Here is a 15,247-nt window from a genome sequence, read left to right on the forward strand (position 1 = left end):
TACGATCACATGGAAATATTATTAACATTATGACAGTAATATGTTAAATCCAATGGGGCATGGACGCATTCTGTGTTATTACCATTGTATTAAGAATATCTATTTCTACATTTAAAACTTATATGAAGATTCTTTACACACATGTACATTGACGAGAGCATTTTTCATTTGTCATTTCACCAAATACATAGTTTTTTTAAAAATAGAACGGGCTCCACTAAGTGTTCGATTTGTTAAAACTTGTACATCGTTGACCAGAAAGTGAGAATACTGGACTTTTGAGAGGAGCGCTGACTTTTACAGTCGGTGGCTTACTTTTATTCTTGGACAATATACGGAAGCCATTTTCCAATAAAAAATACTTAGCTCAACATTTATTTAAACGAAAATAACGGACTGAAATAAAGCACATATAAGTTGCCCATGAAGAATCAGGCAGCCACCCTTCCCTAAAATACCACCTTAACATGTTAGTGCCTAAAACACCATACTTATGACCACTAGATAGGTTTTTTTGTCTATTATTATTTTGAAATCTCTTGGTCCTCTTGGTTAAAAAAAATTAGTACAATTTTTTATACATTCAGATTTCCAAATGTTGTGAAAATGTACGGATGGATAACAATAATAACGTCAAATTTATATAATTTTCGAGAAGTTTCTTCTAATTAATACGAGGGTGATAAAAAGGTTTGCGAACTATCACTATATTTACAAAACCACATGTTAATATCAGAATGAAATTAGGCTAATGCAGAATCATACATATGTTGTATACAAGCATATGCGACGAAACGTTTTGTTTCATGTTTGTGATGTCACCCTGTGAAAATGACGTCAATATGTAAATATGTCAATGTAAATTACTTGTTATAAAAATGGTTAATCAAGTCGTATTCTAGCAAGAACGGCTGTAAAATTAAACATATATCTTGAAAATCCTTTTGCAGTGGTATATAATAATGTGTACATGGTTTATGAGCACAAAAAACTTGCCAAAAGTTAAGTCATTTATTGAATTGATTGTTTGAATGAATTAAGGAAGAGATAGTTTTAAAAATGATGTTTGATCTGTTGCTCATTGAAAGCAAGCTAGAGAAGAGATGTGTCCTTTGTTCAGCTATATGAAATGAAAGATCACATACTTACATTTAGAAAAATTTGAATATCTTAACAATGATTATTGAATTCCTAACATATCGTTACTTTAGACTTTAAAGATATCAGATATGGTAAACTAGAGGCACCAGTACTTTAACCACATTGAAAAAACTATAGTCAAAAACAGAAGACTATGTTTATGATGGTCACCATGCTCATTCTAGAAAAGGATATCCTTATCCACCCACACTGTTGCCGAGATTTGGCAATTTCTTACAAGTGGGATATTTCTGTTTTAAAATATATCTTGCACCTGGTAAGAGATAAATGAGTCGAAAAATTTTAAGCTTCTGTGACAAAACGCTACGGAGCATGTCACGTGATCGCCAAGATCACGTAATTCGCACATGGCCGAACGGTTCCCTTTTCGCAATGAAATCGGAAAGGACTACTTAAAAAATAAATTTAACCCTAAATCATTTCTTAAATGGAAGTTATTAAATTAAATCGCAAACTTTTTGATCATTCCTCTTATGTTGGTCTGGATTGATAATGCAGTATGTTAAGAACGAAATTTCTCGCACCAATTGATACGATTACAACCCTCAAAGTTTTTAAACATTCTGAAAGTTAACTGTATTGATGTGAAAGAAACTCGTGTTCTGTAAATCACATCCCTTTTCCATCTTGCATTCAAAGGGCAACAAAACAAACATAATTTTTAAACATATCGCTTCCTTCACTCAAACAATCAACTCAATTAATGACTTAACTTCTGGCAAGCCTCTGGAAAGTTTTCTTAACGCAAAGGTCTACATTGTAAACCATTTCAAAATATTAGTTAACTTTCACATGTTATGCTTAATTATATTGTAAAATTAATTTAATAAAAACGTTTCCACTAAAAAAAAATTTATGTACATTCCTCGTTTTGTCTGAGAAATAAAATTTTGAAAGATATTTCTCCAAATGAAAATTGATCAATCAATTTGTGTATTAACGCGCACCCTTGGCGATGGTCTAAACAGATTAAATATATTCCGATACATGGCTTTCAAGTGAGCTTGGATGATGAATACATCAGACACGAAGATGATCATGAAAACTAATCCAAGAAGACAACCTCCCAGAATTCCTATTCCTTTTGATGACTTCCGGAAGTCAGTTGCACTCTCTTTCTTACGGATACTTGACGAGAGGTTCTGAACTGCCACCTCTCCTGCAGATCTAGCTTTTTGCAGCACTGGTCTCATGATGTTCAGCACTTCTTCCGGTGGGTAGTCGTTCAGAAATTCCCACTTACTTTTCTTGGGTTCCTCCTTGTCTGTAAAACCAGATATTTAAATTGTGTGAATCTATATGCAGGATATATATCATATCATCAGATAATTTTAAATCGCAGAAATCCACCGATATTTAAAGAAAATATTAACCATAGGCGTCGAAACCAGGGGGATGGGGCGTTTTTTTTTCTGCAATGATATGTAGGCATTAAAGATTGGGGCGTAGGTTTAGCCCGCCCCCAGCACTTTCAACAGCCACGGTACAGTGTAGTCAAAGAAGGGTAAGTGGTAATATTTTTTGGAAAAAATTGTTTTGAAAAAAGTCCTAACCTACCCTTCAAGCCCCCCCCCCCCCCGAAATAGAATTTTTGGGTTTCGACAGTGGTCAAATTTTCCCTTTTTTTTTGTCTGTTTGTTTGTTTGTTTTGTTTTGTTGAATTTTTTCCCTTTGAATTAGCCCCCCCCCCCCTCACCTTCACTTCCAAATTTGCTACCGACGCCAATGTTTACTTCCTCAAGCAGTATGCTCATTAGTAACAAATCCATGCACATAGCTCGTTTGTTACTGGTTTATATAGAATTGAGTATTACAATCATTGCTCTATATTGCTAGTTATAAATACAAAATTGAACCTCCATTGAATCATTTTATAATTTATTTTTTTTTATTCCGTGCGTAAACTTAGACGTTGCATGAAATAATAAAAACTTATTGAGCATACATACGATAAAATCCTAGAACAGCGATACGATCTACCATTAACAACGCATCCTCTGGAAATGAAAGATATGACTAATATTGTCACATTAACTCAAGATCACCAAAAAGGTGTGTGCAAACAAATTGAGTAACGTAAAAATTTGTAAGCCGACACCGTTGCAGTTATGAGACTATATCTTTCCAAAAATAATGATTCAATGCTAATACATGTAAATGTATTTATTTTTTCAAACTCCTTGTCATGACTTCAAATATGATTTATAAAGTTATGTAATTCAAAACGTCTCTTTTATCCTGTGGGTAAAAAACAATTAATGGAAGAGTCATTGAAACAATATCTGTTTAATGTGAGCATGAAGTTGGATTTTCGCTTATGACCTTTCACGGATTACAACAAGTGCGGAGCATAGGCCTAAATTTGCAGCCCTTCACCGGCAATGGTGACGTCTCCATATCAGTGAAATATTCTGGAGAGGGACGTTAAACAGTATTCAATCAATCATACAACATTTGTGACGACAAAAACGCACTATTTGACCTTTTGATCATTTTTCCGTGATATGATATATCTTAAATGTAGTAATTTTCCACACATTTTATAAGCAAAATAAATATGGAAAATAAAAATTATTTGATAAGTGGAATATGGAGATATTATTATAAACTTTTTCTTATTTGCATTAGATTTACCTGCTTGTTCATACAAAGTTAATATTTTCCCATTTAGATTCTCGCCTACGTTTAAAGTCAATTTTTGAGCTCGATAGCAGGTTCCAAACCATTTCATACCAATGTCATTGGAAAGGTCAATCTGAAACGAGATTTTTTAAAATTTATTATTTTATAACCTCTTGAATAAAACAGGAAACATTTCCACTACTACAGAAATTATTAATAGATTTGGATTTTTCAATTTTCAAAATATCAATAAAAAGTAAATCAAATAAAATTTCATTCAATGAAATGATTATAATATGTTTATCTACTTTAATTCTCAAGATCATTATCTGAGTAAGTAAAAGTAACATAATGTAATCTTGTGTAGTCTTGAAAACAAAACAAATTCTTACAGGGAAAGTCTCCCCATCGCTGTCTGCAATGATCATCTCTATTTTGGTTGTTTTATTTGTTATACTTGTCAAATTAATTCCACAAATTATCTTTTCTTCCCTGAAGTTAGCGACGTACTGAAATGAACTTCCATGCTAAAAAAAATCTTCATTGAATTTTATATTTTGTTTTTCAAGAATAAAAGTCCAATCTTTAATTTAACCGATTTAAACAAAAGATATTAAAATATATTTAATAAAACTTGTCGAAGAAGTAAACATTACTTGTCAACGACATTTATGTCATGGTATTTACTGTTTTAAAGCAATATTTTCACATAATTAAAACAAATTAACAATATTAAGATATTACAGATTGAAAGATTTCAAAAAAATTATATGACTGATTTTTAAACGATTTTTAAACTGATAAGTAGATATACTTTTTTTTGACATGATAAAGTGAAGCTCTTAAATAATGGGTATTAAAAAATTAATTATTACATCTCATCTCTTGCCCACTAAGCACGGCCCACATCTATAGAGATAACCATTTAGAGAATATAGAACTCATATGCAACATCAAAAGAAAGAATGGTCGACATAAATTTCAACAGAATTCTCAGGACAAGAAATTCCCAAGCTTTTAACTATACACTAAATATATTACTCACAATACTGTCATTGTAGCCTGGAGGACCGGGCTGCTCTATAAATATAAGTTTAAGTGTTGGTGTATGGGGATTGAGGTGGGAGAAGTTATTCAGAATTAAAGGTTTTCTTAACATTAAAAAGATTGTTAATCGGAATGTTCTTTCTCTTTATAAATTACGAGATACATAATATATTTACTTCCATAAAGTGAATCTGTAAAAATATATGTGTTTTTCATATTTAATATATAAAGTTGCTTATCATTTACTATCGAAAAAACGACAGGCCCCTTTTTTTAGAACATCGAATTTTACTTTTCGCATAAAAACGTACTGTACATAGTTCGTGTTTTATATTCTTAAAGTGAAATACATTTTTGAAAATAGGTGATACATAAGTCTAGTTTCAATTTATATATTATGCAGCCAACATTTACTTGAGAAATTGATTAAGTTTAAAAAGGGTATCGTTTTTGTTGGATTCTTATCCGACTGTAAGTTTTCAAAGTATTCTCTTTTATCGTCTCCATCATTTAGACGCATGTCTTTTTCACACATATCGAAGCGGTGTGATGATCAAGACTCATTTCCACTGTTTACTTTATTTATTTCCCGGGCGACAATTGATGGTTACATCAATGTTTTCTTGTTGATACTGTGGCACGGGAGGGGGAGAGATGTTAAAATTGATAAATACAACATAGATGCTGAAACATGAAAGTAAAAGTAAAATTCTCAAAATCACTCTGAAATTACCCTCGGCTCAATTAAAAATGTTTCCACTATATTTCACTGTATTTAATAAATTGTTATAATGGTGAACAGAATAGTGTAAAAAAAAAAAAAAAAAAAAAAAAACAAACAAACAAACAAAAAAAAAAAACAAGAACAACATCGTTCTATACACAATGAAACCGAAGGGTACCAAAATTCAGTGATATTGAAATCAATTTAGATAAGCAATATACAGTTATTGACTGGGTATGAGGGCAACATATGATTTGTTGGACCTGAAGGTGAAAATGTTGCCCGAGGCAACAGGTCCAACAAATCATATGTTGCCCGAATCCCACACTATATTATCAATTACATTATATGGAATATTATGGCTTAATTAGTAAATATAAAACAATAGCTGAGAAAGAACAAAATTAATTATTTTTTTATTTTATCATAAAAACTGTTTATCACAAAATATACTCTTCTCTTTTTCCTTACCTTGCTGGTAGCAACAACACTTACAGCTCTTTAACTTCGCCTATTTCCGTGTCGCCGATATTGAACGATGATTAATTACTTGTGACGTAGCAGTGACGTTGCGGTCTAACAATTCTTATGTTGGACCGGCAGGCCGGTCAACAGTGAAATTGTTAGACCGATGTAATAAACATTTCTTTTGTTGGACTTTTTATTAGTAATAAATATATAGAAAGCTATTTATAAGGGTATAGCAAAGAAATGTGTAATCTGACTTCGAAATTGTAATTGATTATAAGACATTAAGAGTCATTCTCTGTAAGAATCAAAGAATTTAGAAAAAAAGTTGGAAATGGTAGATCACAGATTTTGCTGATTTTTTGCATGCAATGTAGAAACACCATGTATAGAACATTTTTGGGGATAATTTTTTATTTTGAGTTCCGGTTGCCATGGTAACCAAAACCACCATTTTGAGGCCAAAAATACAGAGCAACCTACTGAAAGTATACAATCTTCATCATAAATTTCTATTTTCTGCATTTTATTTACAGATTTAATTGTTGCCTACTCTGATAGAATATTTGTTGGAGTAACTACCACATCTGATGAAATTATTCAGTAGTTGGTCATAAAAGAGTTGTCTTTCAGTAAAAAGTGTGAATTTTTCAAATTTTAACAAATTTGAAAAAATGCCAATTTTTGGCATTTTCTAAGCCTAGTAGCAAGAAAACGCGGGCAATCCATAACAAACAACTACCATCACTAAAAAGGTCATTCCTTACTCAACAAACTATAAAATTTCTAGAGTGGTAATATTTCTTACAATAAAATAAAACGAAAATGAATAAAACGGTTGCTATGGAGATTTTGGATTAATTTGTAGATTCAACATTTGGCTCCTTTTTGTACATTATAGCTTTAAAAAAATCAAAAGTAAAACAAATCACACTATTAAACCTCATAATTTTAAAATAAAATGATAAAAATGTAAGTTCATCAATTAAACAAAAAAACTGTGTTACTACAGCAACCAAAAAGTCAGGAAAAATCACTGTAGCTATTGACGTTTTCATTATGCAGAATCTGTGGCCTCAGTGCATTATTTAATTTCTTCAATAAATAGATAACACTTATTATATTTGTTAATTCACTTATGTACATTTAAGAAAAAATAACAAATAAAAATTCAAGCTCTAAAATCATGTTGCTATGGTAACCAAACAGTTTTTGAACACTTCCTTATAACGGTTGCTATCACAATTTTTGTGATACTGACAAGTATACAACAGATATCATAAAAGCTTCATTCATGATTTTTTCTCTTTTTCAATAAAATAAATAGAATTTAATTGTATTTCACTAAATATCAAAATACATGTTGTAATAAATAATTTAATTTTAAAAAACGGTTGCTATGGCAGCCAATAGTTCAGGAAAATCCTTATCATTGATATGTTTAATATACAAAATCTACTGCTTTATTGCCTGATTATATTTCTTCCTCAATGAAATAAATTCCACAAACCATGTAAACCTTGTCATTTCACTTATACATAAAAATAGACATTCATAATTAAAATAAAAAGTTGCTATGGTAACCAAATAATTCAGGAATAATCCTAATAATTATTGATGTACCAGTATACAAAACTCGTAGAACTGCCACCAGTGTTTGATTATAATTTTTATTTAGCGGGACAAAAAACAGATGAACTCAAACTTAAACTGATCACATTTATCTGAATTACTGCGGCAGGATTTGTTTCCATGGAAAGAATAAATACCTACTTAAAATCATGACCCATCTATTGGAAGCAACTTGCTTTATTAATCGAAACTTATATACACATGTTTTAACCTGTACATGCACTTCTTAGTTTAAGTAGGACAAGCACATAGTCAAGAGTGCCCCTCCCTCCTCGATTCAACTTGTTTTTGATGTTATTCAAATGATATTTTGCAGTTCCTATTATTATTATTATACCACCGCTACGAAGGAGAGGGCGGTATACTGATTTACCTTTGTGTGTCAGTCCGTTCGTCTGTCTGTCTGCCTGAGTGTGTATGTAGCAAATGTTTGGTTGCAGTTTTCTCAGAAACTCAGCTTTTCATTGAAGATGCTGGAAATTTTAGCACAGTGTTTGATAAGGCATTATCCGCGTGTCAGACACTGTCTGTCTGTGCCATACATAAACAAGCATTCGGAGAGTATTGCATAATCAATACATGTCCCCTGCCGGGTTCCCCTTTTTGAAACTGAGTTTTTCTTCAGGATGTCATTTAATAATTTGCAAAAGTTATGTCCAAGGTAAAACTGCTTGATTTTGAGGTTGTGGATGCCTTAAACCTAATAAAATAATCCACATTAAGACAAAAATTCAACTCAGTTTTCCAACGTCTTTTTCTTGCTTCATATTTACGTATGTCGACCATCGGAAGTTAGCGCAGCATGAACCTGATCTCAATTAAACGAATGTGAAAAATTCAAAATGCCATTATTCTGTCAAAAACCAATGAAGTGATGCGAAATTCAAACTTGATCTGTAACTCATCAAGATACACCCACACACCAAAATTCAGCTCAATATCTGCAAGCATTTAGAAAAAAGTGCGGAAAACCAAGTGGGACACACTGGCAGACAGACGTAGACAGACAGACGGACGAACAGGTAGACAGACGGACAGACGCAGGGGAAACCTATAGTCCCCTCCGATTTCACCGGTAGGGGACTAAAACAATTTGTTGAAGTTTTCCCAGCAGAGATAAGCGTCTTTCATACACATTAAGAATGACACTCAAAATTCATAATGTATTTTAAAGATTTTGTGATTTTGTTCTTCCTTATAAAGGCACAGGGTTAAAATAAGTATTAAGGAAAGTGCAGTTATGCAGATGGAAAGCATATAATTTCAAACAACCATGCTCTTATTAGGTCCAAAACACTGTCTGTGGGGGCTAATTGCCCATGGGAGTGAACTCCCTATAAGCTTTTGAAATTCAATCAACAGAGAACCTCATTTTGACTCAAAGTGAGAAAAATATAATTATCTGAAATAGTTTTCTGGGGGGGGGGATTGTTAAAGTGAGGGGGACGGCCAATAAAATACCAGATCCTCCTCCAATATGCTAAAAAAGGGGGGCTTGATGTATTTGTATTCATATTTTTTTCAAGTTAAATAACTTTTTTTTTATCTAAAACTACTCAGTATTTGGAAAGCTTCTAAAAATATTTTCCAGAACATAAAGTCGGTAATAAATGGAATACTGAGATGCCTTCATAAAATATGACAGAATCAAATAGGGGCCTATAATATTTTTCTTTCTCAGCTATAATTTGGGCACAAAAATCCTAGTTTATATACAATGTATATGATTTCAAAAATGACCATTTTTACAAATCCCCAATTTCTGCATATACGTGAATGGTTCTCCTCTCTGCTGAAAATTGCCATATTCCCTAAAAACCTTAATGTATTACTTCATTATACATTGTTTCAGTAAAGTGCACACATTGTAGTTTAAATTTGGCTTAAATTCAACTGTGACAGTGTTTGCTATGACAAAAAATCTAAATAATAATAAAAAAAAATTTTTTAATGCAATAAAATAATCTGATATTAATTTAATTTTTGCAATAATTTCAAATTCGAATAAAAAGGATTCATCCACGATCATCGATACCCATTCAAAAAAAAATTGCATCAACAAATTTCAGCCCTGCACAAATTGAAATCTAAAAGAAAATTGCAGACTTGTCCCGTGTTCAGTTTAGCGATGTGATTTCATAAGCTCAACTTGTAAATTAAAAAAAAAAATAATTACCAGTAATTAAAAAAAAGATAAAAAATGAAATTAATTCTTTCAAAAATTGATGAAATACCTTGCATAGTAATAACTTTTTACCCCCCCCCCCCATCTCATATTTTTTTCAAGCACACAATTAAAAAGCTATTAGGAGGTATTTAGCTTTTGTCATAATTATACAGAATTGCTTTAGTTTAATTTGGTTTTTAAAATAACATATATGATTTTTATTGAGGCCAAGATGAAATTAAAGTCTGTTTGGAATTGCCTCCCACCTCATTGAAATGTCTGCTCCTGAAAAAATTTTATTGACTAAAAGTAGGAAGATATTTTTATTATTTAATCTTTTTTTTTTGGGGGGGGGGGGGCATTACATGTATCACATACACCATACAAAACACTGAAATATTGTGTCAGATCTATGTAAAATTAGGTTTTTTTAGTTGATTGTAGATACTTTTTATAAAAGTCAGAAAATGTAGTGACTGTTTACTGAGATTATTATCAAAAATTTAAAATTTACCTTCAATTAAAAAAAAATATTTCCCTCCCCCCTGTGTCTGAAACCCATAAGGTAGCAATTCAAAACAAACATTTTTTTAAGGATGTCCTGACAGATGGTTTATATAATTTTCATCAACATCTGATTTTAATCAGATTGATGATATGCCTTTACTATAAATTAGTGATATAATTAGAATCATGTCATTATTTATGCTTTGGGTGTTTTAAAGTTATATTTATAATAAATAGTCATGCCCTTTTATTAATAAACTCATGCATACAAAATATGTGCAACTTTCAATGTATGTGATAAATATTTCATTGGTACTTGCCTAGTGCTTCTTAATGCCATGTATATTTCTTCATCACAACATTATTTTTAGCGCTGAAGTCCATTTACTTACTTTGTTTTTAAACACTTTTTTCAATGATGCAGATCTTGTTGTCACATAGGCAGGAATTTCATAGGATGCTATCCATTTTTAAGTTTATCACATCTATACATAAACATGTATATTTCTCAGACACAGTAAAGCCTGAACAATCATTTAACTATGGGTAATGTTTAATACTTCACTGGTTGGATTAAAACCCCTGAAAAATCCAAAGCACACAGTATTTACCCCTCAAAGTCGCTTTCTGCTGTGTACTTTTACTTTCATTTTCATCGATTAAAGCAAAAGATTTCCGAAAAGGGAAATAACTCTTGACAAAAATGTGTGTCAATTTAGAGATTTTTACAAACTTCACAATCAATTTATTTTCTTAAAGTAAATATTACCTCTCCAGTTTTTTCATATGTTCTTCATAATTGTATAAAGTGAAATTCAGAGCATCAGAATATTCCACCAGTGCCTGCGTTTTTTGTGTACATTGTTATGTTCAACCCACCTTTTTAAAGGAAATTTATTGTGTTATTTGACATTTAACGGCAGGTCCAAAAATTTTTTTTCAAGTTTTTTGTATAGAAAATACAAATTACAAATTATTTCAAAGGAAAAAATAATAATAATCACCTTTATTTAATTAAATGTAAATTAATGGGAAGAAATATCATTTTAGGTATTTACCACCTATGTGCAAAAACAGGTAACCTGGTTGCCATGGAAACAAGACCAATTGATCACTTTTAATAATATTTTTGTAAACAGGACTTATAATGTAATTATTTCACCAAGTTTCAGCAAAATCCGTGATTTTCAATTTCCAGCCCATTTTGATGCTTACAGAGAATGACTCTTAAAATGTATTTCTTAGAAACGTGAATCATAACCCGTTGTTTTACAATGAACAGACAAATCTACTGGGTACACAAGTCTAGTGAACAAAAACTTTAAACAGTATGGATATAGTACATGCAAAACAAAAAATAAAATGTGAAAACAAACATTATTTATTCCACAATTATGTGCAAACTCATTAAACTGATTTCAATTGTTTATTTGAAAAACAAGAAAATATGAAAACTATTCGTAGTTTTGGATATGCACTGTGAAAAATAAAATGTATTCTTCTAAAGTAAAATAAAAAAGATGCATATTTGAAAAATACAGATGCTACAAGCAAAGAATACAATATGCTACCATGCTAAAATGAATTAACGCTGTTTTTTTAAACAAAGGAATGTTCGTTTCCCTGACAAATTTTTAACAATCTTTCTCGGTTACAAGGTAGGGACCCACCCATGGTCTTAGGAATTTGGCGCTTTTCCCTGGGGGTCATAACAGGTTTGTACAAATAAACAGTTTCCCCTATACCGAATTGTGGGTGATTAGCTTTTTCATTAGACGTTTTGGCCATTTTTCCGTTTTTCTTTCATTAAGTTTTTTTGACAAATTCTGCATAAACTGGGGTTAATATTTATACTTGAAGGTCATTATCAGGCACAAAATGAATATGAAATGATTTCAATTACAATATTTTAACAACATAGAAATAGAGGAAAAGACAGGAAAAACATAAAAACAGGCCAAAGATGTGTTTGTGAAACACTTTGCGCACGGCGGCAACAAAGTTTAATAAAAAACATACTTTTAGCATATAGGTCATAGTCAAGGTCACAAGGTCATTGATCTTGCTGTCATGTGAAAGGACTTAATTAGTGGAGTATGCATACCAAATATGATATCGCTATCTCCCATGGTTCAAAATTTATGGTTAAGGTTAAAAAAAGCTATCTTTAGCATATAGGACACAGTGTAGGTCACAAGGTCATTGACCTTGCTGTCATATGAAAGAGCTTAACTAGTGGAGTATGCATGCCAAATATTAAGTCTCTATCTTTCTTCGTTCAAAAGTTATGGCGAAGGTTAAAGTTTGCCAACAAAAAAGCTATATTTAGCTGATAGGTCACAATCAAGGTCAACAAGGTCATTGACCATGGTGTCATTTAAAAGAGCTTAACCAGTGGTGTATGCATACCAAATATGAAGTTTCTATCTTTTATGGTTCAAAAGTTACGGCAAAGGTTAAAGTTTGCAGAAAAAACTATTTTTAGCATATAGGTCACTGTCAAGGTCACAAGGTCATTGACCTTGGTGTCATTTGAAAGAACTTTATAAGTGGAGTATGCATACTAAATATAAAATCTCTTTCATTTATGGTTCAAAAGGTATGGCGAAGGTTAAAGTTTGCAGACAAACAGACAAACAGACAGATAGACAGGACAAAAACAATATACGCCTCGGATCTTTCGATCCGGGTGCATAAAAATTATAAAGCGATGTATAGTTCCTGAATAATAAAGATAACGACTAAGACATACAGACAAAATTATACCTTTTTATTACGTAATTCTATCGTAAAGCTTTGAACCCTCCTCATTCCGTAATTTGGTTCTTAAAATGATGAAATATTAAACTGATTTAAGCAGTGTGAATTGCAGATGATTGCAATATTAAGTGTTCTTTTATGCACTAGAATGAAGCAGACTTTTTAATCGCCTGTAAAAGTTTTTACTGTCAATAAATTTTTGTATTTAAAGATAATTACACTTTGGTGGTGCCATATCAAGTAATATTTTCATTTTGAACTATTTGACTTCGACCAAATTTCAGCACCAGATAAAGTTTTTGACTTAATCTTAAGATCTGTCATAATTTCAGGGTCAGGTTTAATAATCTTCCACAACGCATTTATAGTTCATTGGTCCATGTTTGCTCTGCTCCTATTTTGCATAGTTTTATAGACTATTGATATTGAATATTGTTTGTAATCTTCATACTGTCGCAGTAGGTGCTGGCACGGAAAAGATCCCTCCCAGAATCAATTGAGATACATAAATTCTGTATGCAGGTGATAAGGTTTATTGTTGCATAAGTAAGGAAGTTGACGAAAGAAAAGTTAAAGTCATCACGTTAAGCAGAGAGCTTGGTTGTTAGATTACCATTGACGTTTTTTTCAAGTAAAATATCCAAATATGAAACAGATGTGTCAGACTCTGTGGTATCTTTTTCTCAAGCTTTCTAGGACATATCGTATCGACATATGAATGAAAATTACCCTTGTTAATTGACAATACGTCGTCGATACCGGTATATCTAAATGTTCAGTTGAAGGCCACAATAAGTGTTTTCTTCTTTTCACGCATAAGATTTTGCACAGATTCTGCTTCATATTAATACAAATTATATCTTCTAATAACGGAGCGCAATTTGTACCCATGGGATTTGCAACAGATTGTTGGAAGACCTTGTCTCCAAACACTACATAGATATTGTCAATCAGAAACTCAAGCATCTTTTTAATGTCAACGTCAGAGTACTTGTGTGTGCAATCAGAATGTGTTTTACATGTAGCAAAATAATTTTGCAAATGACCAGGTAAGAAAGTTTACGAGTTCCATTTTTATTTAAAAAAAAAAAAGCAGCTGTCAATGATATCAAAAAGCATGGTGGGGAATGGTTGTTTATAAAGTTGAAAAGTTATACGTTTTTAAGCTGCTGATTTTGGTAAAACCTTGTGATTTCAAATTGTCCAAAAGTTCTTTTGAATTTTAGAGTATCCACATCTGATTCACGCCATTTCTTAAATATAATCTTGCACATCTTTAGTATGTCGTCAGCACGTACATACGAGGCGTACATCATTTCAATTTATTAGATACTCAAATTGTTTCGGCGAACAGTAAATGTTTTGGATGCCGTAAGCCCAACACGAGACTACCGAACTACATGTTACTCTTGATTAAGTTATTGATTGCTGATCCAAAAACACGCGATAAAAAGTGTTATTTGCTCTTACAATATGTAAAATCAAGGAATGTTTATGGTTTTAAATTAAAGTAAATATATTTCAAAGATTTGAAATTGTGGAAACTGACCTTTATTGGTCCGAATTAAAACATTTACCGGGTATAAAAGCCATTCTTCTATCATCTTGCAAATGTAATAAGACAAAATTTGAAAAGCAATTAGTAAAAGCGTTGTTTTGACTTACCTTGGGATCGTAAATCACTAATTTGAAATGAGCATGGCTTCTCAAATAAAGACAAACATAATATTAAACATGTTAATCATTAGAAAGAAGTTAAGACATAAAATAACAAGGGAGCATCCCTTCGAATTCGAATAAGAGTATATTATATGCAGGGTTATTTTCGCCTAATTTCAATATCGCCCTTTCAAACTTGCGAACAATTTTCCCTCACTTTAATTATTTAGTCAGAGTTTTTTTAGGAAATTATATTTTTTGTTGGAATCTGCCCCGATTTAAATTCGTCTAGTTGCGTCTACGGCGAAAATAAAACGGAGGTGAAAGTTTCTCTGTATTTAGTATCAATCAATGCAGCATTTGCAAACTCACAAGCGTGTAACTACTTCCCAATCAACTCCGCTGCAAGGGAAATAATTGTCTATTTCTGTTTTTATGATGTTTTTTTGAATTTAAAATTTTAATTTTTTTAATACTTGCATTTAATTTTGTACATGTAA

General features: G+C 31.6%; 1 protein-coding gene across 1 annotated transcript; it reads right to left on the minus strand.

The window, feature by feature from the left end:
* Nucleotides 1-831: 831 nt before the first annotated feature.
* On the minus strand, nt 832-14,794 carry LOC134233400 (uncharacterized). The gene is made up of 6 exons (XM_062715365.1): nt 14,754-14,794; nt 13,095-13,153; nt 4,176-4,292; nt 3,796-3,916; nt 3,111-3,158; nt 832-2,425 (listed from the first exon to the last, which is right to left on the minus strand). Exons 2-6 carry the CDS (start codon nt 13,137-13,139, stop codon nt 2,082-2,084), a joined length of 675 nt encoding a protein of 224 aa, XP_062571349.1. The 5' UTR covers nt 13,140-13,153; nt 14,754-14,794; the 3' UTR covers nt 832-2,081.
* Nucleotides 14,795-15,247: the final 453 nt, after the last annotated feature.

The sequence above is a fragment of the Saccostrea cucullata genome, unplaced genomic scaffold (genome assembly GCF_032062105.1).
Source record: "Saccostrea cucullata isolate Sc308-1 unplaced genomic scaffold, CSIRO_AGI_Scuc_v1 ctg1382, whole genome shotgun sequence".
Classification (NCBI taxonomy): domain Eukaryota; kingdom Metazoa; phylum Mollusca; class Bivalvia; order Ostreida; family Ostreidae; genus Saccostrea; species Saccostrea cuccullata.

What these genes read in the sequence shown, in the direction of transcription:
- LOC134233400 (XM_062715365.1), bottom strand. Translation starts at nt 13,139, where the DNA reads ATGAGGAGGGTTCAAAGCTTTACGATAGAATTACGTAATAAAAAG. An exon ending in TAGAATTACGTAATAAAAAG is followed by an intron (nt 4,293 to 13,094) that starts GTATAATTTTGT and finishes AGTTCATTTCAG; the next exon opens with TACGTCGCTAACTTCAGGGA. An exon ending in CGCTGTTCTAGGATTTTATC is followed by an intron (nt 2,426 to 3,110) that starts GTATGTATGCTC and finishes CTGGTTTTACAG; the next exon opens with ACAAGGAGGAACCCAAGAAA.